Here is a 22,274-nt window from a genome sequence, read left to right on the forward strand (position 1 = left end):
TTTTCTGTTTTATGTAAAGCACATTGAGTTGCCATTGTGTATGAAATGCGCTATATAAATAAAACTGCCTTGCCTTGCCTTGCCTTAAGTTATCTTTAGATTTCATCCTCCATGGCATAATAACTTGGCAAAGTGAAAACTATTTAGTGGCTTCACCAATAAATGTTTGTGATTTTTTTCTACATAGTTCCTTATGATAAAGATAAAAAAAATGTACTGTGAATAAAATATACAGTGAATCTTCATAGGAAGATTACATGGCTGGTCCAAAAGCAGTGATGTCAACATATCAGTCTCTCTATATTTTATGACCAGATTCTGATATTTTGTTTGCATTTAAGCAGTGGGTTTCATAGCAATACTTAGGTCAAACTACAAACAATTATAGACTGTTAGAGAAGAACCTGTTTCATAAAAATAACACATCACACACAAAAAACATTCAAATATTTCAGTTTGATTGTCTTTTATTTAGGATTGCAGAGCACATGTTAGATGACCTTTACAAAGCCCACAAATAAAATGAAACATGTAGTACCCTTTGAATTCCAATGGCAATATCAAATCAGTCTTCTTTACCCTTGCACCCAGTGTAGTTCAACATTAAATGCTGTATTAAAGTAGCTGTAACGATAGTCATATCAATCCATATATTTGTGCCAGTACCATAAAATGGAATATGCAGAAGCAAATAAATACATAGCGCATTTAGGAATCATGGATTTAGTACAAAAACAATGCTAGGTCACCACATTATCAAAGTCAGAATGGAAGTACAGTAAAAAGCAAAGACATTTTGAAACAACAGAGATGGAACATTGTAGAATCAAACCAAAAATGCACTTGTGTAGTATGGTTGCATTTACTTGTTTTTGCCTGACACCATTACACCAAACTCCTGGATGGTGATTTCTTTGTTTATGTACTGCTGAAGCTGGCGATTTGTGATGTGCCCGAGACGCAATGCATCATCAATGGAGAACTTTTTCCCTGATTTCCGGTCGTGAAGAACCGAGGATTCTCCCTTTGGGCCCTTGACTGAGATCTCTTCCCAGTCACACTCCTGGCTCTGCAGGTTAACGAACATCTTCCAGTCGATCAGCCCCAGCTTGTAGGCTTCCTCTGGTCGCATCTCTTTGCCTGTATCTGGATCAATGACAACGATAGACCTACGGAGATGACTCTCTCTCTGTTCCCTCTTCATTCTCACTGCATTCAGGTTCTTTTGAAGCTTCTCAATCTCCTCATCCTTCTGGGTGGTTATGCTTTTTAGCTCAGTTAGTTCCCTCTGTAGTGAGTCAAGTCTCAACTCCAAGTTCTTTCCATCGTCTCTTGGTGCGGACTCAGTGATAAGGCGAGTCTCTTTGCTGGTGATCTCAATCTCGGACCGAAGCTTGCGGATCTCATTCTGCAGCCTTTGGTTTTCTTGCTGGATACGATTACTTTCATCACGGATGTAGTCCAGTTCCTTAGATGACTTCGTTTTAGAGAACTCCATATCAGAAAGCCTTGAAGTGAGGTTGGACAAGTCCAGGTCAAGTTCTCGCCTTTTATTTTTCTCCTCTTCCAGAGTTCTCCTTAGGTCCTCAATCTCACGCTCTGCCTCTGGGTCCCTCTCAACTTGGACTTTCTCTGTGCGAACAACTCTTTCCTTCACATCCATCTTCTCCAGTGTGACCTGCTTCTGGAGAAGGGCATTCAGCTCTTTCTCTAACAGGGTGCGTTTGTGCTTCTCTTCATCCAACTGGAGTTTAAGGATGGAGTGCTCCTTCTCCTGTTGGGGATCCTGTTGCAGGACTACCTTCTGTTTAACCGTCACCTTCTCACGGGTCTCCTTGTCCCGGATCTCTAGCTCATTAAGTCTGACCCGGAGTCTTTGGATCTCCAGCTCAGCATCACGTCTTGCCCTACGTTCACGCTCCAGTTCCTCCAGCTGCAGATCCAGATCAGCCTTCTGTCTCTGCAGTTGTAGAAGCTCTGTTTTCAGGTTGTCTTTTTGTGTCTGCTCATGGCTGATATTTTGCAAGAAGGTGTTACACTCTGATTTGAGTAAAGCATCCTCTTCCATTTTGATTACTTCTTGCTGGACAACCTTCTCACGAACCTGAGACAGATCCAACTTCCTCAGTCTGATCTTCTCCTCGAGGGCTGATCGATCTCCTTCCAGGTCAAGGCGTTTCTTCTGTTCATCAGCCAGTTTTCTTTTGAGAGTTTCAATCTCCTCCTTAGTCTTGGGATCTTCTCTGTACTGCAGCACTTCATTGAGCACCTCTTTGGTCTGCACTTGGGGTTTGGTGTCTTTCCATCTTTGAATGTCATCACGAAGTTGGCGGATTTCCATCTCAGATTTCTCAGTCTGGTGAGTTTTATCTACGATTTCATTGCGGAGTCTCTCCAGCTCTCTTTCAGTCTGTGGATCTGTCTTGTACTTGATGACTTCTTGGATGATCTCTTTGACTTCTATTTGAGGTCCTCTGTTCCTCAGCATGGTCAGCTCATCCTGCATGGACTTAAGCTGGAGTTCTGCATCTTTACAGCGCCTCTGGTGCTCTACAAGTTCAAGCCGCAAATTGGCCACCTCATTCTCAGCCTTGGGGTCAGGGCGGACAATCTCCCGCACCTTCTCCTTAACAATAACCTTGGATTTCTCCTCTTCTAGGCTGGTAATTTTCCTCTGGAGGTCAGCCTTTTCTCGCTGTGATGATCTTCGTTTAGACTTCTCATCTTCATACTGCCTCCTGAGGTTTTCTACCTCCCTTTCAAAGGTAACATCTTTCTCTACTTTCAGCACTTCCCTGATGGAAATTTTCTCCTCTGCCATTGCTTTCTCCTTTTCCAGTCTTCGGAGCTTTTCTTGAAGGAACTGCAGTTCATCCTCCAGCTGCTTCCTGCCATCCATTTCCTTCTGCTTCCTGTCAAGGAGCACTCTGTACTCTGTTTGAAGTTGGGGGTCATTCTGGACTTTGATCACCTCTTCTTCAGTGATAACCTCCTGCTCCTTGCTCTTCTCCTCAGCCAGGACTGTCACCTGCTTTTGTATTTTTATCACCTCGTTTTCTTTCATCAACCTCTGCCTTTTTAGCTCTTCCAGGTCCTCTCGAAGCTTGCGCACCTCCTCCTCCTGACCACGGTCCCTTTCAATACGCAAAACCTCCTTCACTGTATATTGCTGTGCTCCTTCTTTAACCTCTGTCTCAAGGCCACGTAGTTTCAACTTTAGTACCTCAAGATCATTCTCCAAGGCATGGGTAGTGCGGCGCTCCTCTGAGAGTTTCTGCTGGACCTTGTGGACTTCCTCATCCAGCTGAGGATCAGGGACCTTTTTGATCAGCTCCTTCTTGACAATTGTATCTTGGGGTTTCTGTCCTTCAAGGACGTAGATGTCCGTTTGGATAGTCTCAATTTCTTTCTCTAGCTGCTCCCTCCTCTGAACCTCATCTTCCAGCTGTTTCTTGATTCTCCAAGGCTCTTCACCCGGGGGAGCAGCGTTGACAGACTTAACATTTGTAGTCTGAATCATAGGGATTTCAGGTTGCTATAGAGGAAAAATCATTATTATTATTATTATTATTATTATTAATGTCATTATTATTGTTATTATTTCTACTGTTATGTGTCATGTTATTATCATTATGTGCCAATATTTTACCTGGTTGAGAAGGCCTTGGGTGAACTCCAGATTCTGCAGCTTTTGCTTGTTCACGGCATTCACCTCGGTAAACTTCGTCTCGATAGCAGCTTCCTGTAAAAATTTTAAAAACATGTCAAGGGTTAGCATTTTGTAAATCCTTAAGTTACATCAGCCCCTTTTGGGATGTGTTAGTTGCTGCAATGACTAATCTATGCTGACAATAGTTTTGCAAGCATTATGTTTTAGTTACAAGTACTGGCAGGGCGAGGGGTTATGGACGAAGAAGTTAGGGACAGATTGAATGTCTTTGTGGCTACTTTCAAACAATATGCATCACAAATGCTTGGGTGTTGTGCTTTACCTCTGCCTTGACTGTCAGTGCAGGTGATTCCAGTCTGCTCCTCTTGTATGTCTGAGGTACAAGTCCATCCTCAAGGTCAAGGATAGATCTGAACTTCTCAGTTTCAGTCTCGTAGTCCTATAAACAAGAGTCAGTCAGCCAAGAACCAAACCTTTGTCTTTTTCGTATTTGAGCAAATGAAGGCTGGAGTTGTGGTGGTCAAAATCAACACTGAATGTCTTACTTTGATAGCTTGTTGGTAAAGCTGGGCATTTTTGGAGACATTGTTCAGGTCAGACTCCTTTCTTGCAATATCAGACAACAAGTTCTGTGGACAACAGAGAAGTATTTATGAGATTTAAGCCTCTCTCTACAGCACCATTGACAATACGCTCCTGTTGTGCGTCAATCTCACCTTCTGATTCTTCAGCTTGGTCTCCACTTGTCTTACGTCATCAGTTTCACGGGGCTCGTAGTTTGGGACACGAGACAGCCAGTTGTTCAGGTTATCATAATCATTGCGGTAATTGTTGTATGACATCTTGGCTCTCTGCAAGCTTTGAGACCTGCAACACACAGTAAAGTGATCATTATGTGGACCTTATCTGTGGGGCCATGTGGTTTTATGTACATTCAGTATTTCTTCCCCAGATCTTAGTTACTCTCCCTCCTAGTCCTGACCGTCTTACCTGGTGTCGATCTGCCTATTGAGGTTGTTGAACCGCTTGTTCAGCTTCTGGACATCAGCTTCCTGCCTCTCAATGTCCGGACAGTGCTCTTGGAATTTGGTAGCCATGTTGTCACAGCTGTTCTTGGCTGAGCGCAGGTTTTGCTCCGTGTCTGTGATCACTGACCTCTTGGATCTCAGGTCTGATGCAATATCCTGCCAGGACAACAAGGGAGAAGAACTAAGTATATAAAGTAGGATTATGTTCTTAATTCCACTAATTTTATAGTGTAAATTTGGTGATATACAATATGCTTTTACTTGCATATGGGTCCATGACAAATAAGGGTTGGCATTAGTATTTTTGTTGGTTTTATGTCATTTGAAATTACATTCGCACCATTTTTTTGGTAGGACTGAATGTTTATGAAAAAAATCAAATGGTGTAACCACACACAAAAGAATGATAAATATTCAATATTTTATCACCTACAGTGTATTTAAGTGGGCTTATACTAATAATTACTTCATTTAAAAATGAAATTGAAATGGTTCATTCATCATCGTTCATCATTGACATGATTCTCCAGATTAAATGTAATATTTAGAACAATAGTATTCCATTAGCTTTATTTAATATAAAAGTTATAATGTAAGATCATGCCAAACTAGTTGATATGGTGTTTTATTGAGACTTTAGCATTTTTAAGCAAGTTTAATTATTTGGACTTAGACATTTTTGCCATAATCCTCTAATATATTCTCTCGAAATGGATTAAAAGCAGAAATGTGATGCTGTGTCCACAAAAAAAGAATATGTACAAGTTATTCATATGATTATTTTCTAATTTTAACCCCTTTAAATTTGATCACATGGACACAATAAAACGTCATTGACCAACATGTAAGGGACATGCCCATGTTAACTTGTTTGGGCGTCCTAAGGCAAAAACAGTTTTTGACCACCGACTATTCACCTGTCCTCTAGACCCATATTTTCTTTGTGTCAATAAATAGATGGCAATTTGATTAAGTACTAATACAGTTTCTACACTCCTGTAAATGATGTGCAACTGACTAATTGACTGAGTGGGCTTTTGGCACCACTTGAGGTTTCAGGACCTGAGCAATTACCTGCTTTTGCCCGCTTGCTCCTACATTTTTAAATATTATTTACTCATATTCTGGGACAATACAATCTTTAAGTAGAAACATTACTGGCACTGTCTCGGTAAACCTTTGGAGTAAATATTACTGCTTCAGTAAGCAGAAGCAGTAGTGGTCCAGCAGCTGACACTAGTAGCCACCCAGTTTGATGATTAATGCATAACACTGCTACTTGAGAGCCATGTAGTTACCTGAAAATAATGCACACCCTCATGTATTTACTGAAATGCCAGTCTGGTTGTACATTATATTATCTGAATGTTACTTTTGCTATCTTAATAATTAAGGAGTATTAATTTAACAGTTGAAAATGTAATATTTTGTATTTCTGATATGTAACTCTTGCATTTTCAGATGTTAAAAAGTACTCTGTCAAGTTCTCTTGTATTGTGTATATACATTGTGTGTTTTCTTAACAGCAAAGGCTTTTTCTTCTACATAAAACATTTGCAAAGTTGGTTTTATGGAATATTTGTCTCTGCGCTGCAAGTTTTCTTGGTATTTTACAACCACCAGTGGAATAATATGTAACCATTTGCAGGTGTGTGTACTAGGTTGCATGTACATGAGCATCCTTGTGTGCTGCACAGTGTATCTTTACTGTTCCATTTACCATAATGCCTTTATTTATGTCAGAGTGGGATATTATCCTAATGTGTGTCAAAGAATTGAAGAGCCATCTTACTGCAAGCTCCCGTTGTGTCTTCTCCAGTGAGGAGATGTCAGCTGGAGCAACCTCCTCTCTGGCCAGCTTGTTCTCATAAGTGGACAGTAAATTCTTTCCATTTTGAAGTGAGGTCTCCAGCTGGTTGGAATCCTTCAGTCTAAAACAGTTCATTTTAAAAGGTTAGGTAAGTAGAAATTTGACTCTTGAATTGAACCCATTTAAACCTGATTCAAAGACTTTGCAGCAACAGAACAACAATCACTACTGTCATAGTATGTGAGATACTGAGATACATATGAAGTCACATACTTCTCCTGAGAAACCTGAAGAAGCTGCTCCACTTTGGTGTACTTCTTGTCGGCTTCATCCACCTTGCTGTGAAGCTGAGGAGCACTGACACGGGTCGGGTTTGACACCAAGAAGCTCTTTGCTTCTTGCACTTTAGACGTCTTCTCTGGTTCGATTTTATTGACAGCAGCGGCAATGTCCTGGGGGGGGGGCATCTGGGTTAGGTCATTGTAAAATGTAAAAATACCCTCTCAGAGTGACATGAAGTTCCTACCCTCATGTCCTGCAGCCGGTCAGCGCTGTCCTGCAGTGGCCTGTTCTGCTCCAGCGGCGGGCGCACTCGAGCATGAATGGCTTTCTCCTGTTTGTCCAGGTCACTGATGACTTTATCCAGACCAGCCATCAGCTGGCGGCACTGCTGCTCCTGTGTGTCTGAGGTCACACACAATCAACACGCAACATGATGAGCTTTTACTGTCTTGAAGATCAGAGTGATAGCTTTAGTAGGCTGTTAAACTGGTTTTCTTCATCACTGTGAAACTCACTGCAATGACTGAATAACAACAAATTGAATATGAATACAAAATGTAACTGTCAAAGAAAATCAATCAATTGAAAATCTACACTGAATGACAGCATGTTGAATATAAGGTAGATGCTACTTTGACATCTTTCTCTGCAATTTTGATACAAAAAACAAGCAACGTATTTTATTTTACTTTGCTTGGTTGGTGATCCAGCCAGTTGATGATGTAATCTGTCACACTTGTGGATTTCTTTTTTTTATTAACCTTCCTGTCGTCCTTTTGACAGTTCCTTCTTTCCTCCCTTCCTTCCTTCCTTCCACCTGTCCTTCCTCCCTCCTTCTCTCTTTCTTTCCTTCCTCTCTCTTTCCTCCCTCCCTTCCTTCCTCCCTCCCTCCTTCTCTCTTTCTCCCCCCCTACCTTCCTCCCTTCCTTCTTTCCTCTGTCCTTCTTTCCTTCCTTCCTCCCTCCCTCCCTCCCTCCCTCCTACCTTCCTTCCTGCCTTCTTTCCTTTCCTCCCTTCCTTCCCTCCTTCTTTCCTTCCCTCCCTTCCTTCCCTCCTTCTTTCCTTCTTCCTTCCTCCCTCCCTCCTTTCCTTCCTCCCATCCTTCCTTTCTCCCTTCCATCCTTCCTTCTTCCTTCCTTCCTTGCTCAGTAATAATAATGAAAATATACAAAATTAGGTTTAATAAAATAAAACTGAACAGTCACATTAGCACAAAAATTAAACAAGCAGCTTGCAGCGTGAAGACAAGCTTCCTAAAAAGTGCAACAAAGCAGAACAGATGTGGGTCTGTACCTGTTCCAGTACCAGTGGTCTTCTTCAGCTCATCATAGCGTTTCACCAGAGTTGACTTGCTGCTTGCCATCTTCTGCTTAAGAGCTTTCTGCTGGCTGGCCAAGCTGTGAGCACACAATGTGAAAAACCGTCAGAGCTACACTGGAGAAAATGTACACATATGTTTGTGTGGGACAAAACTACACACTCACTTGTCAGAGATTGCCACTGCCTCTGGGTCAGTGGGAGGTATCATGAAACAGACGGCCGGGGCAGTGATTTTATGTCCAGCTGCGTCCTTCACGTCCCACTTGGTGCCATTGTTCCGGAGCAGAGTGTACCTCTCTCCACGCAATATCGCCCCCTGCACACATCCAACAATCACAATCTGTCATCTGCTGCTGGATCACCAATATAGTTTAATATGAGACAGCTTCTATCCAAACATTAGACTTCTGCTCCCTCCCACCACTGTACTGTGTCAGCATCAAGGAAATCTGATATATTAGAACTTCTCTTTTTTCACTCTGCAATTAATTATGGAAATAACTGAAAGAAAGTTATCCATAATAACACAATCAAAATACGCCACAGTATCACAACATAAAGATTTCTGCAATCCAAAAAGCAGATCTTATTTGATCAGAAAACAAATGTAACAACAACACTCAAATGTACGTTTTTTAAAATGTTTTAAGTGTACTACACATTATTGCATAAATGATATGAGATAAAATGATTCTTTATATTTTTTTAGAATTCAGTTTCAAAACTTTCTGTTAATAATTTATTTTTGACTCAAAATAATGTAATATGGTTTTTACAATTGATCAAATCTATTAATAATATTAGAGCCTTAAGGATTTCTGATAGTAGGTCTGTGTATAATTGATACACTTTTGAAGTATGAAAACAGTATTTGTATTTATTTTAGAGAGATATCCACTACACATTGGAAATAGCTTCAGAAAATAGATTAACACTAGTATAGAGTCTGGACTGTGCCATCAGAATAATTACACTTTTACATTGTTGAATTAAATCTCTCTCTATGTATATATGTGTGTGTATAAATAAATAAATAAATAAACGTCCTCTGGCCGGGATTTGAACCAGAGTCAACTGTATGTGTCTATATATTTTTAAAGGAACTTATAACTTAATTAATTGAATTAATAAATGAATTAAATTATGCAAACATTTAATTATCATAACATTTGTGCCTGCCAGCCATTATGTGTTGGATTTCAACCTTTTTTTTTTAATTATTGCGCCATTCAGTTCCATTCCATACAATTCAAGAAGAAACAGAACAATTAACTCCTGATTTAAATGTGTTTTTCATTTATTGATCTACATATGCAATGCACCATTGAAATGGGTTAGGGTTAGGGCTTTTTTTTTGGTTTGTTTTTATTTTTTCAGTTTAAACAAAAACCTGATAATGGAACTTGGAATATGAATTTATAATCATTCCACTGCAGACTCTATACAGTCATGTACTTTCATCTAGAGCCAGAATTAAAAGATGATACTTCACACACTTGACATTGTATAATTCCTACTGAAGTAGTTTCTTCTCTGCTCTTCTTTATGTTTTTATGATGAGTCACTGAGTCACAAGCTGAGGGCATGGGGTAAAGAGTACAGACAGACAAATCAAACCTTACTGTATGGATGCCTGTAACACTGCTTATGCACATTATAACACACAACAATGGAAAGCTGTTATCAGTGAGACCAAACAACTTCCACATGAAGACCTCACTCCTCTGCTACTATAAGCTGAAGAGCTCTGTAGGCTCTTTAGTCAAAGCACAAACTTCCTCAAATCTCCTGTGTTCTGATCCCTGGGGGTTTAAATAAGATACTGAGTCTCAGTCTAGCTTTTCTTCGGAAGGGATTTGAATATATTACACCACAAAGCCATTAAGTTACAGTCCTAGTATTTTGGAATGGAAAAGTAAAGAGAGAGTGCTTAGTCATGCACTGTGATAACAGAGAACGTAGTGGGATTAGAGCTCCAACAGTCTTACAGAGGAAACAATAACATAGAATAAAGATCAGATGAACTGAGTGGAAACGAGGTCACTGAAGCACAAAAAAAGATTAGATTATGAAATGATTATGAAATTAAAATGTTAGGACACAGTTTCCAAAGGGGACATTTACAAGAATGGACAAGACAATCAGAGCAACCAAATAGACAAAGCCAGACAAGAAGGACAGAAAAGAGTAGAATAGAAAGTGAATGGAGACAGAAGGGAGATTGTAAAAAGCAAGAGGTTAGGATGGATGAAGAAGAACTGTGAAGACATGAGTAGAACATCTGCTAAAAGCTCAGTTTGGAGTGAACGCTGAGTCAAGTTATTGATCAAAGTAATATCTGATCCAGTAAAACAGACGTCCTTTGCTTCTTGTCATATCATTAAATAATAATGTACTATACACAACAAAAAACAAAAGTTCAAAATATTCTATATACACACAAAGTAAAGGGTAAAACCGTGCAATTTTCACCAATCCGAGTCATTAATATATCTGTCAAAAAACAGAATGAGTATGAGTTGATGTTGTTGAGGTGACCCTGGCCTAATATTCTTTATAATTTATTATTTTTATTGAGTGTAATAACTGTATTCATTGGATTGGACGTATTTTAGTCAAGTCTGTAAAATGTATCATTAACTTACCTATTTAACCCTTTTGATTTAGGGTAACATACATGAAAATACATTTTTGACTAGTGCCACTGAAGCACATTGAAGATTATTTAAATAACTGGTAATTAAAATCAGAATTGACCATTTTAAGCTCTTTTCATTAGCAACAAACCCCCCCCCCCCTCCCACACACACACACACACACACACACACATGGGTTAAATGTGGGCTGCATGGGAAATGAGTGAGCATGGGCTTGAACTGAGCAAGTGTTGTGGGTCCCACATGGTTTCAGTAACATGGGCCCCATATGTGAAGCCCATATGGGCTAAACCTAACCCTAACCCATAAGGGGCCGTATGTGGGCTAAGCAGGCATGGGCATAAACAGGGAAAATTGTATAGATCCTATATTGTTTCATAAACATGGAAACATGGACCCAACATGCATAACTCACCCAGGGCCCCATCTGAAACCCAGTCAGAACCCACTTGAAGCCGATATGGACAAACACAGGTAGGGCCACTACGGAAACTGTGCAAAAACCCACGTGGGACCCATATTGCAGCCCAAATGTAACCCTTATGGGACCCACATGGACATGCTGGCTGGGTACCAGGTCAACTACAATCCAGAAATATATATTAGCTTTCAGAAACACAGTACGTACATCATCTGTGTCAAACTCGCACAGAGCTTCAATGGGCAGCAGCTTCTGGGGGGTCTCCCTGCGATACTTCAGTGGCAAAACCTGCAGGCTGCGCTTCTGAAGAGACTTGACCCGCTCATCGAAGTGGTCCACGGCCTTGGACTGGTCCTACACACACACACACACACACACACACACACACACACACACACAGGAGGAAGCATATTTTTCAGAGTTGCAGAGGGAGTGAATGGTTCTATCACTTGAGATGTGTCAGTGTTAAAGAAATGCTCACATCCAGCTCTCCTATCAGACCCTCCATCTGGTACACATCTTTAAACTCTGGGTTGTATTTCTGGTTGACCTCTGTATCCAGCCTCTTCAGCAGCTCCTGAGTGTCACGTGCCTCCTTGTGGTACTAGACACATACACAGATACACACACAGACACGTTATATTTTTAAATGTGTGTTTGAATATCCAGTGTAACCTCCTGTGAGTGTTAATCTATGCTGTGTGTCTCACCTTGTTGTACTCATCCATGTGTTTCAGGTGGTTTTCCTCACAGATGAGCAGGTTCAGGTACTCCTTCCAGTCAGCGTGCACTGCCTCCATGTGAGCCTGACACAGAACAAATTGTTTATGGGGATTTAATGAAGTCATTAAGTCCCTTTAGTTATAAAGCACATTTATAAAAAACACAAGTTCTGTACTATTTTGCAGAGGAAGTTAAAAAATAATGTTAGCAGTAAATAATGCTGTCATCAGCATAGCGGTGAAAGAGAATGATTTTTCATAAATTATATTTTAGACTAATATGTTACACGTCACTTTGTTGCATAATATTACTTTTATTTTGTACTTGTATTGCTTAGTTTCTGAACTCTCTGTATCACTTTTGTGTTATTTATTCTTTTAACATGTGTGCAGTTAATATGTGTAAAGTCTTCAATGCAAATGCACCATTTGAGGTTGACGCAATAGTAATTTTATTGTGCTTGCATACTGAAAATAAAGCTCTTGAGTTGACTTTATGATTGTCCAAAATAATGCAAGCATAGGGGAAAAAGACAAGGACCCAGGATAGATCCTTGTATGTAATAATAAATAAATAATTGCACTGTGTGTTGGAGTCTATTCATATTCTGTCTAGTCTTGTTTCATAAAATTGCTTGTATAGTTATTTTCAGTTTAGACTCTGTAAATACAAATTATTATGGCCAGTTGTTAAAATATAGTTGAGAAGGCAGGATTAAGTTAAACATTATACATGTATTTGAATAGAGAAGAAGGGTGAGCCTGTACCTCTATCACATTCTTCCCTGGATGCTGAGCAGTAATCAGCTTATCTCCGTCATCATTGAGCTTGGTGACAGTGGCCTCTTTGGACTCCAGACATTTACTGATGAAGTTCTGTTGGGGCAAAACAGCCGTGCTTAGTAAACTGGTGATGATATCATTATTTATTGGTAAGTGATGCACATTTCATCCATGTGTCCCTCCCTCAGCTTACCTCATACTGCCTCTGACGGGCCGGGTAGTCCAGGTTAGAGTCACTCCAGTCGTAGTTGACCCTCTCATCGGCCTGCTGGTCCATCCAGTACAGCTCATTGGTGCAGCGCTGCATGTAGTCACGCAGGCTTAGCAGGTTATGCTGACGATTAGTCGAGGCGGCCTAGCCAAAGGAAAGAAATACAAAAAAAAAGCTCAATAATGATTAATCCAGTAAGACAGTACTGCTGTTTTTATAGAAACATTTGAACATTTTCATTTTTGACTTAAAGGTTGAGTCTGATACTATTGTATATTTTTTCTTACTGTCAAGAACAGATTAAAAACAACAACCAAGCAAATTGGTTCTTACTGAAGACATAAATCTGTAAATTCACATCATTTACTAAAGCAGCTGGTCGCTGTAGTTTTTTAACCTTCCTGTCGTCTGTTTTGACTGTTCCTTCTTTACTCCCTTCCTTCCTACTCTCTTTCTTTCCTTCCTCTCTCTTTCCTCCCTTCCTTCTTTCCTTCCTCCATCCCCTTTCTTTCTTCCTTCCTTCCTTCCTTCCTCCCTTCCTGCTTTCCTCTGTCCTTCCATCCTTCCTTCCCTCCCTCTTTTCATTTCTCCCTCCCTCCTTCCTTCTTTCCTCAGTCCTTCCTTCCTTCCTTCTTTCCTTTCCTTTCCTCCCTTCCCTCTTTCCTTCCTTCCTTCTTTCCTTCCTTCCTTTACTTTCCTCCCTTCCTTCTTTCCTTCCTCCATCCCCTTTCTTTCTTCCTTCCTTCCTTCCTTCCTTCATTCCTCCTTTCCTTCCTTCTTCCTTCCTTCCTCCCTTCCATCCTCCCTTCCTTCCTTCTTCCTCCCTTCCTTCCTTGACTTGAAGACAACAGGAGGGTTAAGCGACCATTACTCAGCTAGAAGGAAATAGTGCATTATCTTTCCTCCAGCAGATCAGTGCTCTAGTGTTTGGTGTTCTAGTGAGTCTTTCTGTCAGCAGGGCGGTGTGTGTGGGATTGAATCTAAATAAACTACAATCTGTGTGCTCATGGTGATGAAGGAACATATCACCAAGTGCAACAGTGTGACTCATTGATGTGTTCTTTTATCAGATTTTGGACAACAATAAAGCTCTACAGCACAGAGGAATGAAATATAGCAGGCTTTAATACACACAATACTTCAGTAGATCAGTTCATTGTTGGTTTGGCTCTAAACATGAGATTCTTAATGAAAGAACAGGTGAAGATACTTTGGCTGTGTATTCATTACAAGGTAAACTTGCAGGTTCAGTGTTTGTATAATACAGAAGACAGAGAGACTAGCCACAGGGTTGGAAGCAGCCTGGTGATGAGCACAGGAACAAGAACATGAGCAGCCTACAGTCACAGGTTAAGCTGATTAGAATGATACATAGATATGTAGTCTATAAACACACAGAGTACACAGCTGTAGGCATGGTGAGATAGTGTGTGTGTGTGTGTGTGTGTGTGTGTGTGTGTGTGTGTGTGTGTGTGTGTGTGGCTCTATTACCAGCAGTTTGTTGTACTTCATCTGGAGGCTACTGACATAGTCCTGAAGAAGAAGAAAACAGGAAGAGTGAGGACAAGACATATGGGTCAGGGTAAAAAGAGGAAGGGAGGAAGGAAGGAAAGAAGGACAGAGGAAAGAAGGAAGGGAGGAAGGAAAGGAAGGAAAGAAGGAGGGAGGGAGGGAGAAAGGAAAATAGAAAGGGAGGAAGGAAGGAAAGAAGGACAGAGGAAAGAAGGAAGGGAGGAAGGACAGACGGAAGGAAGAAAGGGAGGAAAGAGGCAAAACAGACGGGGTCAATTTGACCCGAGAGGACGACAGGAAGGATAAACGAATCATCACAGTTACTATGAATTCATCTTTGTGTTTGTACCTTGTCATTGCTGGTGGAGATGTGAGGAGCCAGTGCCTCCACCTCGCTGTGGAAGATATTGTGCTCCTCCACCTCATTCTCTACAGTGGGCAGGTCCTGACCGAAGCCCTTGTTGTTCAGGTTGTCCTGGGCAACGAGACAAATCAAGACACATGTTGACTGTTTTGGACTAATAAACCTGAGCAAGAGCAGCAGAGTTTAGATCATTTCCTGTTTATATTTCTATCAGGTGAGAGGATGGAGAAGCTTCCTACCAGTTTCTCATCCATCATGTTTCCCCAGTTGATGCTGGGCATCCCTTCACTGCGGGTCAGGTGGTAGATACGGTCATGGTCCTCTTTCAGCTTCATCACTCTCTCACGCAGCTGCCTCATGCTGAAAACACACACACAAACACACACACACACACACACACACACACACACACACACACACACACACACACACACACACACACACACACACACACACACAGAATGGAAAAAGAAAAAGTGATTAAAGATAATTGGTGACAGAAACTGATGGATTAGTTCATGTACATTATACTGAATCTATGAAGAAACCCGTTAACATGGAGGACTACGTGGGAATATTGCAGGTATTTGGTTAATGGTCACATGTTATAATGTAGCATTACTCACTCCTGCGCTATCATCTCAGCCTGCGGGTGTTGGAGGCGCTTGGCGTTGACTGCGTCCTCATCCAGACCGGTGAGCAGCTCCAGAGAGTTCAGGATTCTCTTGTTGGTGTCATCCTGGTACAGCGGCTGCTTCCCCTCATTGATCTTACTCACATCCTGCAGCAAACACACACACACACACACACACACACACACACACACACACACACACAGTCAATGTAACAAAGGCAGTCAGGTACACAATGCTGGCTACTATCTGAAATCGAAGTACAGGTGCAGAATACACACTGTAGCTACTATACAAAATATTATGATCAATATGTCAAAATGTGCACAGGGAAGTGAGGAGCACTGATTATTTCATGGTGGATTTTTTGACAATATTTCAATTTTTTTATTTTATTTTATTTGTTGTGAATGGTGATGAGTGTTTAGTAGGAGACTACTTTGACACATTGACACCTGTAATAACTTGTACAGAGTTATTACAGTCTGGGAAGATGCTGTTGAGTTGCATTATGGGTAGTGAAGTGTAGAATCCAGGACTATTATTTATAATATGTTAGTCCAAGAATTATATTTGAAAAACTTCAGAAGCTCCTCCATGGTAATTGTTGAAGTGCATTTAAGATTCTGCTTATGAAATATTGAAGACATGGATTTATAGTTTAGATCAGAGTTGAAGCTGTTTTTGATGAGGACTACAGCACAGGAGGAACAGAGTGGAGGTTCTCATGCACCTCTTAGTCATTCTATTATCTCAAATCTAGGCTAAAGCCCAGATGTAAAGTATTTTAGAACTGCAACAATAAGTTTTAAGATTATTTGATCGACAGAAAATTCATCTGCAGCTGTTTCTGTTTTGATATTTGAATAATTGTTATTTTTCAAGCATAAATGATCAAAAAATGAAGCTTCAGCTTCTCAAATGTAAAGACTTGCTGATTTTCTTCGTCATATATGTCAGGAAACTGAATGTGTTTGACGTCATTTAAATTCATCTTTCTGAGCTGTGGGAAATTAAAACAGGCATTTATTGACTAAATGATTCATTAATTAATCATTGTAAATAATCAGCAGATTAATGGATAATGAAAATAACCTTTAGCTGCAGTATTTAATCAGTTTTCATTTGATTGTAACAAGTAAATGATGTGAGTATTAGTTTGTAGACTCTCAGTATTTCCAGCAGCTCATACCTTGTTGATGTTCTGCTCCACATCATAGATGTTCTTCTCCACTTTATCTGCATTCTTCTGCAGCTTCTCAATCAGAGCGCTCAGTTCTGAAGAGGGAGCGCTGAAAAACACAGAGATATACTGTCAGTTATAACCACAAGCTGTCACTGTTTGCTATCTTCATGAATGACAGACATCACATGTGCAGGAATACTGTCTGTCACAATCACTGCATTTAAAACCATGATAAACATTAATAAAGATGTTTCATTAGGACTATTCCAGCCTTTTTTATACATTTAAATGTTTTTTACTATTCTAATTGTTTGTATTTGTTCTCTTTTATAATGCAGTTCTTTTATGATTTGTGTATTTTGCTACCTTGTGAAGCATTTTGTAACTTGGTGCTCTATAAATAAAGTTTATTATCATTATTATTATTAGTAGATATTATAGTTGGTGTAAATAAAGTTGAGCACAGTTTTGTGTGACTTTGAAATGTATTCAATGTATTAAAATTGTATCTTGAGTTAATCACAAGAATATATATGATAATATGATAATAAAGTGCTAAACATTGTCTAGTCTGAGCTTTTCCAATGTGTTATAAGCAAATGCTTAAACCTACACCTTTACAGTCAGAAACTGCTTTTTATTTATTTATTTATTTATTTTCACTATTATTATTTTTCCCTTTTGTCTTGTCACTATTTCTAATGGAGATAGACTAAACTAAACTACTGAAATGTCTTTTAGGAATCATCTTCTAAGGACATTGAATATTTACAGCTGATTTCAATCTATAGTAGTAGCTGAGATGATAGATGGACAGACCATAGCTGACCTACACACTGTACAGTCACTGTAACCTTTACTACATACTGCCAGTGAAGCTAAATGACTGTATTGAGCTATAATATCTACATATTCTACTGTATATAATGTCTGTTCAGTAAAAAAAAAAGACCATACTTCTAGTTCCAAATAATTCAAAGCAAATGAGAGTGAACTGTGTGATATGTACTGTGCATATCTGTACAGAAGTTTGTTTTATAGCCCTTAATGATCTAATGAATCATAATGTGGCTCCTTCTTTTCAACACTCTCTGGGATCCTTACAGATGACTCACAGCTTTTCCTGAGAATTGTACACACACACACACACACACACACACACACACACACACACACTGTGCCAGAATTCCATCATCTAGGATGAAAATGATAGTGTAACTCATGATGACATGACATAACATTACATCACGCCTGTCACACTATAGCACATGTATTTGATTGTCATGGTACACTGTGTGCTTTTTTAAGGTGAAATGAACAACTTATTGGTATTTAAGGAGGACACTGACCAGACAGCAGCATTATAAAGTAAACTGGCCTGGCAGGTTTATGCCTCCTATCAGGCAGCAGACACACCTTGCCCTTGTCCTATTACTGTGACAGCTATCACTGTAATGTGTGCCAAAGTACATGTACAAGCACTCAAATCCCTCATAGTGTATGGAGTGTGTAATGTTAACACAGAGAACTGGGAGCTATACTATGATGGATCCTCATCATCACTATATGTTTGACTTGAGTTCATTTTTACACTGTGAAATGTTAAAAAGCATAGAGCAATACATATATTAGCATCATCAGATATTAATATATTAATGTCAACCTCAAAACTGTGATTCTAGGCTCTATTTCACAATAAGAGAGAGGAATGTTTCTCATTTTACTTTCCCACCCACATTAGCCCCTTTATCATTTATATTACAGGCCAAACCCCAATGCTGTCATTTATAATACTGTTATCCATATTTATTTGACTAATCAGCAGATTTGTTTTAATGATTTAATATAATTATAATTATATAACCATTTAATTATAATTTTATATAAATCTTTTAAAGTCTTTTTTTGAGGATAAACATTGTAATAGTAACACTATAATTGCAACTGCAAATCATTGTGTTATGTACTGTGTGTTGACATTTTTGGAGCTGATGCCAATACTGATATTAGGGAATTAAAAAAAAATTCTGATATCAATATACTGACCGATAATCTTATATATATAGATTATATATATACATAAAAGGCACATTTTTTTACAATGTGGTTATCAAACATGACACCAGTGCACTGAAACAGTAAACTTCACTGGGAATTTAATAATTATACATTCCTATAAATAATTAAACACTCAGAAATGTATGCATATATTAAACTTGAATTAAGAAAAAAGTTGAATTAAGACAACATATATGTCGATACCAATATATCAGTAATAGGTATTATTGATATTGAAGAGTTAAAAAAATAGGTAATGGTTAATGATGATGATGATAAATAAACATTTGTGATAAGGAATAGACTGCAGCTGTGTGTTTATGTTCATCTACCTAAAGCTAAAATATAGATAGAAGTATTAGTCTACACACATTTAATTATTAATAACTTACAATAAGCTTCATGCAGATGGCTGTTGTGGTGCATGAATGCAAAGGATAGTATATTTACATATGACAGGTTTTTTTTTCTTTTTTTCAATGAATTATTTAAGGAATTTTATATCATCAGTTATACTACAGATTGCCCAACAGTATTTTAGCATGACATGAATGTGTATGTGTGTGTGTGTGTGTGTGTGTGTGTGTGTGTGTGTGTGCGTTTGACACACCATGGCCATGTCTGTCAGTTTAAATCCACCATCCATCTCCTCACACACACACACACACACACACACACACACACACACACGCACGCTCGCCCCCATTCACCATTTGTGCACACATTACACAACCTCAGCTGGATGCACACTGGACACTGACTTTCATTTCACAGTGACTGCAGGTTCTAATATGACACAATGTCAGAGCAGAACATGTCTGGACTGGCTCGCTCTGTAATGTTCGACAGCTCGGCAGAACAAACACCTCGAGTTGGGTTTCAGTCACGATGGCAAACACACACGTACACTTCTTTTTTTCTTACCTAAAAACCTTCAAACCAACAGTTCTTTACATAAGCAAACACACCACTCCTTTACAAACCGCACGTCTCCTAATTCTCACTTATTCAGATTGATACGTGAAGAGTGACTGCATGAGGACAGAAGGAACATCAGCTGCTTGTTAAATGCATGGCATAAACACAGTTGCCAATACTGTTTTCTTGCATTGCATTTAAAATGATTGGCTTGTATAAAACATGTGCAGAGTCACAGATGTTTTTTCTTCTAAAATTCAGAACAGATGAGAAGTAACCCTGCCTTGTTGTTTTGGGTGTGTTACAGTCCCACTGACTGTGTTTAATGATAATAACCTATTACATAACTAGAAACAGATACATGGTCAAGCAGGCTAGATTGCTTATTATGAATCATTCTAGCAGCTGAAAACAATGCTATGATAACTCTACCTGCTCTAGTTCTATGTCTCCTGTGCTCCAAAACATGTTGTTAATAGTTTCCTGGGAGGCTCAGTGTCACTAATTCAATCTTATTGAGTGTGGTTGTGTTGGCTCTGAGACTGAACTGGCAGTACAGCATTAGAGAAACACAACTCAGATGTTTCCACAGGGGAGAGGGTCAAATTAGAAGCAGAACACCCCAGGTCTGAGTCACAGTGGGCGGCTGCTATCAGTGAGGGGCGCAGCGAAAAAAAACCCTGAGCCCCTGTTCTGTGTGTGCCTCTCCATCCATATGCTTCAAGTCTAGATAAGAAGAGAAATACTCCCAAAAAACATACACTGTCTCCTCTCTTATGCTTTCACACTAGCACTTCACATTATTATTATTATTTGTATGCAAAGAAGGCACTAATCCTCAGCTGCGAGGCTTTAGCTACCTGAGATCGGAAGTTTTACCCTCAGAAACAAAAAATATGAACGAGTAGAGGAACAAAAAGCGAATGGGACGAGTAGAGCTGCATTATTAGGATTCCATTGCTGTCTGTTGGTGGTGATCAGGGCACTGGATTGATTTAGTAATGATTATACGTTAGTGACTATCATTATTTTAACTATCCTCATTGTCACCTCATGAGTAGAAATACAATACAAGCTGTTAAAATGCAGGTAAATCAATGGTTTTGTTTTGTTTTCTTGCACTAAGTGACATTCAGGTAATCTGAAGTCAATGCACAGCACTGTACAAACACTGAGGAGGAAGACAGAACATTCCTGTTTCTCATGATAGCAGGCGTGACAGTGGGAGGAGCGCACCTTACACCAGAGGATAGCTATCTAAAAAAACGAATTAGTTGATCTTTAGGTACGCTTCACCCAAGGGGGTAATTGTTGAGGCCCCTGACCCCCTAATATGTGCTGAGTGATAGGCAGCATTATGCTCTCTGCTGTCTGTAAAACCATTCCTCCTTCCTATCAGCTGTAGTTAAAAAAATAAATAAACAGGCTCTGTAGATCATTATTTGATAATTGTACTTAAGCCAGGTAGGTGGGAGTGACTGAGTTCACCTACACCTACACAAACCCAGTGAAAAGGCTAAATGTGATATGAAACTGGGCTTGGTGCAGAAATATTGAGGGAGAGGCTGCAAGCAATTCCTTCTACATTGTCTTAAGAAGGAGGACAGCTGAATACTTATCAAACCAGTTACTACAACTTTACTACACAGCCTATCAACCACACCCTGACTGAGTTAAAGCACACATTATGCAATCTGCTGTGTTTTGTCCAGCACACATCTCATTTTATTCACATTGCATTAACTATCAGTTCATGAAGTGGATTAAAGAATCAATCAAAGACATGTTTACTTGGCAAACCTATAGCAACTTATAACACTTTGTATGGATCAAGTTCTCCTGCTACATGTGCAGCACATACACCATAGTCCACTAAAAAAGAGCTACATTTAACAAGATTTTATCTGTACGCAAAACTACAATGAATTCTACAAGACTTGAGGTGTTTTGTGAATGAATAATATCTGTTATTGAATTCGGCAAGAGTGTAATCCATCTAGCATCAATTTATTACATTGAAATCTGATTTATTGTTACACTTCTCATATAGTTTGTTTGTCTAACACGGTGTAGTATCGTGGCAGAATGATGTAGAAAACCAATGAAAGACCAGCTGCTGCTTTACGGATAAACTTACTGACAAAATGAAGAGAAACTCTTTTAATTTGAAGTTAAGTTAGAAAAGTTTCTATGACTTCATCGCGTGATGGTGACTTTTAGGAGTTTTTTTTACATGAAGTTTGGCACACAGTGGTCCCAGTACTGTACAGAACAGAGGAGAAAACACAGAAAAGTGCAGCTAGAAAAGTTGTAAAATAAAATTGCCTACTTACGTTGGTTTCGGTTGCGTTATGACGCTGGACTTGCTCTTTTTCTTAAACATGGTGACAGTTCACCTGTCAGCGGCTTCCGACGAGAAACAATCCCAGCAGGACAGGTGAAGCTCAGCTGTGTGTGTCTGTGTGTGTCTGTGCTCGGTCTGCTGCTTAGTGTTGTCTGTGAGGTGTGTCACATATGTCCACACACACACACCCTCCTCACTGTCAGAACCTCCCTCATACACACACACTGTACCAAAGCACTGAAACCATCACCTGGAATATTCCTTCTCTAGATGACTTTTCTCACAGACACCTGCGTGCCTGTCAGCCCGTAAACACAAGCCCCGCCCTTCAGCTGGCCTCCCAGGTATTCATAACC

At 39.6% G+C, this 22,274-nt stretch overlaps 1 protein-coding gene across 1 annotated transcript; it reads right to left on the bottom strand.

The window, feature by feature from the left end:
* Positions 1-629: 629 nt before the first annotated feature.
* Positions 630-22,027, bottom strand: ppl (periplakin). The gene is made up of 22 exons (XM_053337682.1): positions 21,908-22,027; positions 16,605-16,704; positions 15,407-15,561; positions 15,020-15,140; positions 14,766-14,891; positions 14,396-14,437; positions 12,887-13,048; positions 12,679-12,786; positions 11,899-11,994; positions 11,670-11,792; positions 11,396-11,542; positions 8,275-8,426; positions 8,084-8,187; positions 7,035-7,192; positions 6,782-6,960; positions 6,491-6,629; positions 4,661-4,854; positions 4,387-4,537; positions 4,216-4,299; positions 3,993-4,109; positions 3,650-3,742; positions 630-3,535 (listed from the first exon to the last, which is right to left on the bottom strand). The coding sequence occupies exons 1-22, from the start codon at positions 21,955-21,957 to the stop codon at positions 863-865; spliced, it is 5,274 nt and encodes a 1,757-aa protein (XP_053193657.1). The 5' UTR covers positions 21,958-22,027; the 3' UTR covers positions 630-862.
* Positions 22,028-22,274: the final 247 nt, after the last annotated feature.

The sequence above is a fragment of the Scomber japonicus genome, chromosome 18 (assembly GCF_027409825.1).
Source record: "Scomber japonicus isolate fScoJap1 chromosome 18, fScoJap1.pri, whole genome shotgun sequence".
In the NCBI taxonomy this organism is placed as follows: domain Eukaryota; kingdom Metazoa; phylum Chordata; class Actinopteri; order Scombriformes; family Scombridae; genus Scomber; species Scomber japonicus.

Bases quoted from the DNA above. Each gene is read 5' to 3' on its own strand.
- ppl (XM_053337682.1), bottom strand. From the start codon at position 21,957: ATGTTTAAGAAAAAGAGCAAGTCCAGCGTCATAACGCAACCGAAACCA. The intron at 8,188-8,274 runs GTGAGTGTGTAG...GTGTGCTCACAG, and splicing joins GCAGTGGCAATCTCTGACAA to CTTGGCCAGCCAGCAGAAAG. The intron at 3,536-3,649 runs GTAAAATATTGG...TTTCCTCTATAG, and splicing joins CCCAAGGCCTTCTCAACCAG to CAACCTGAAATCCCTATGAT.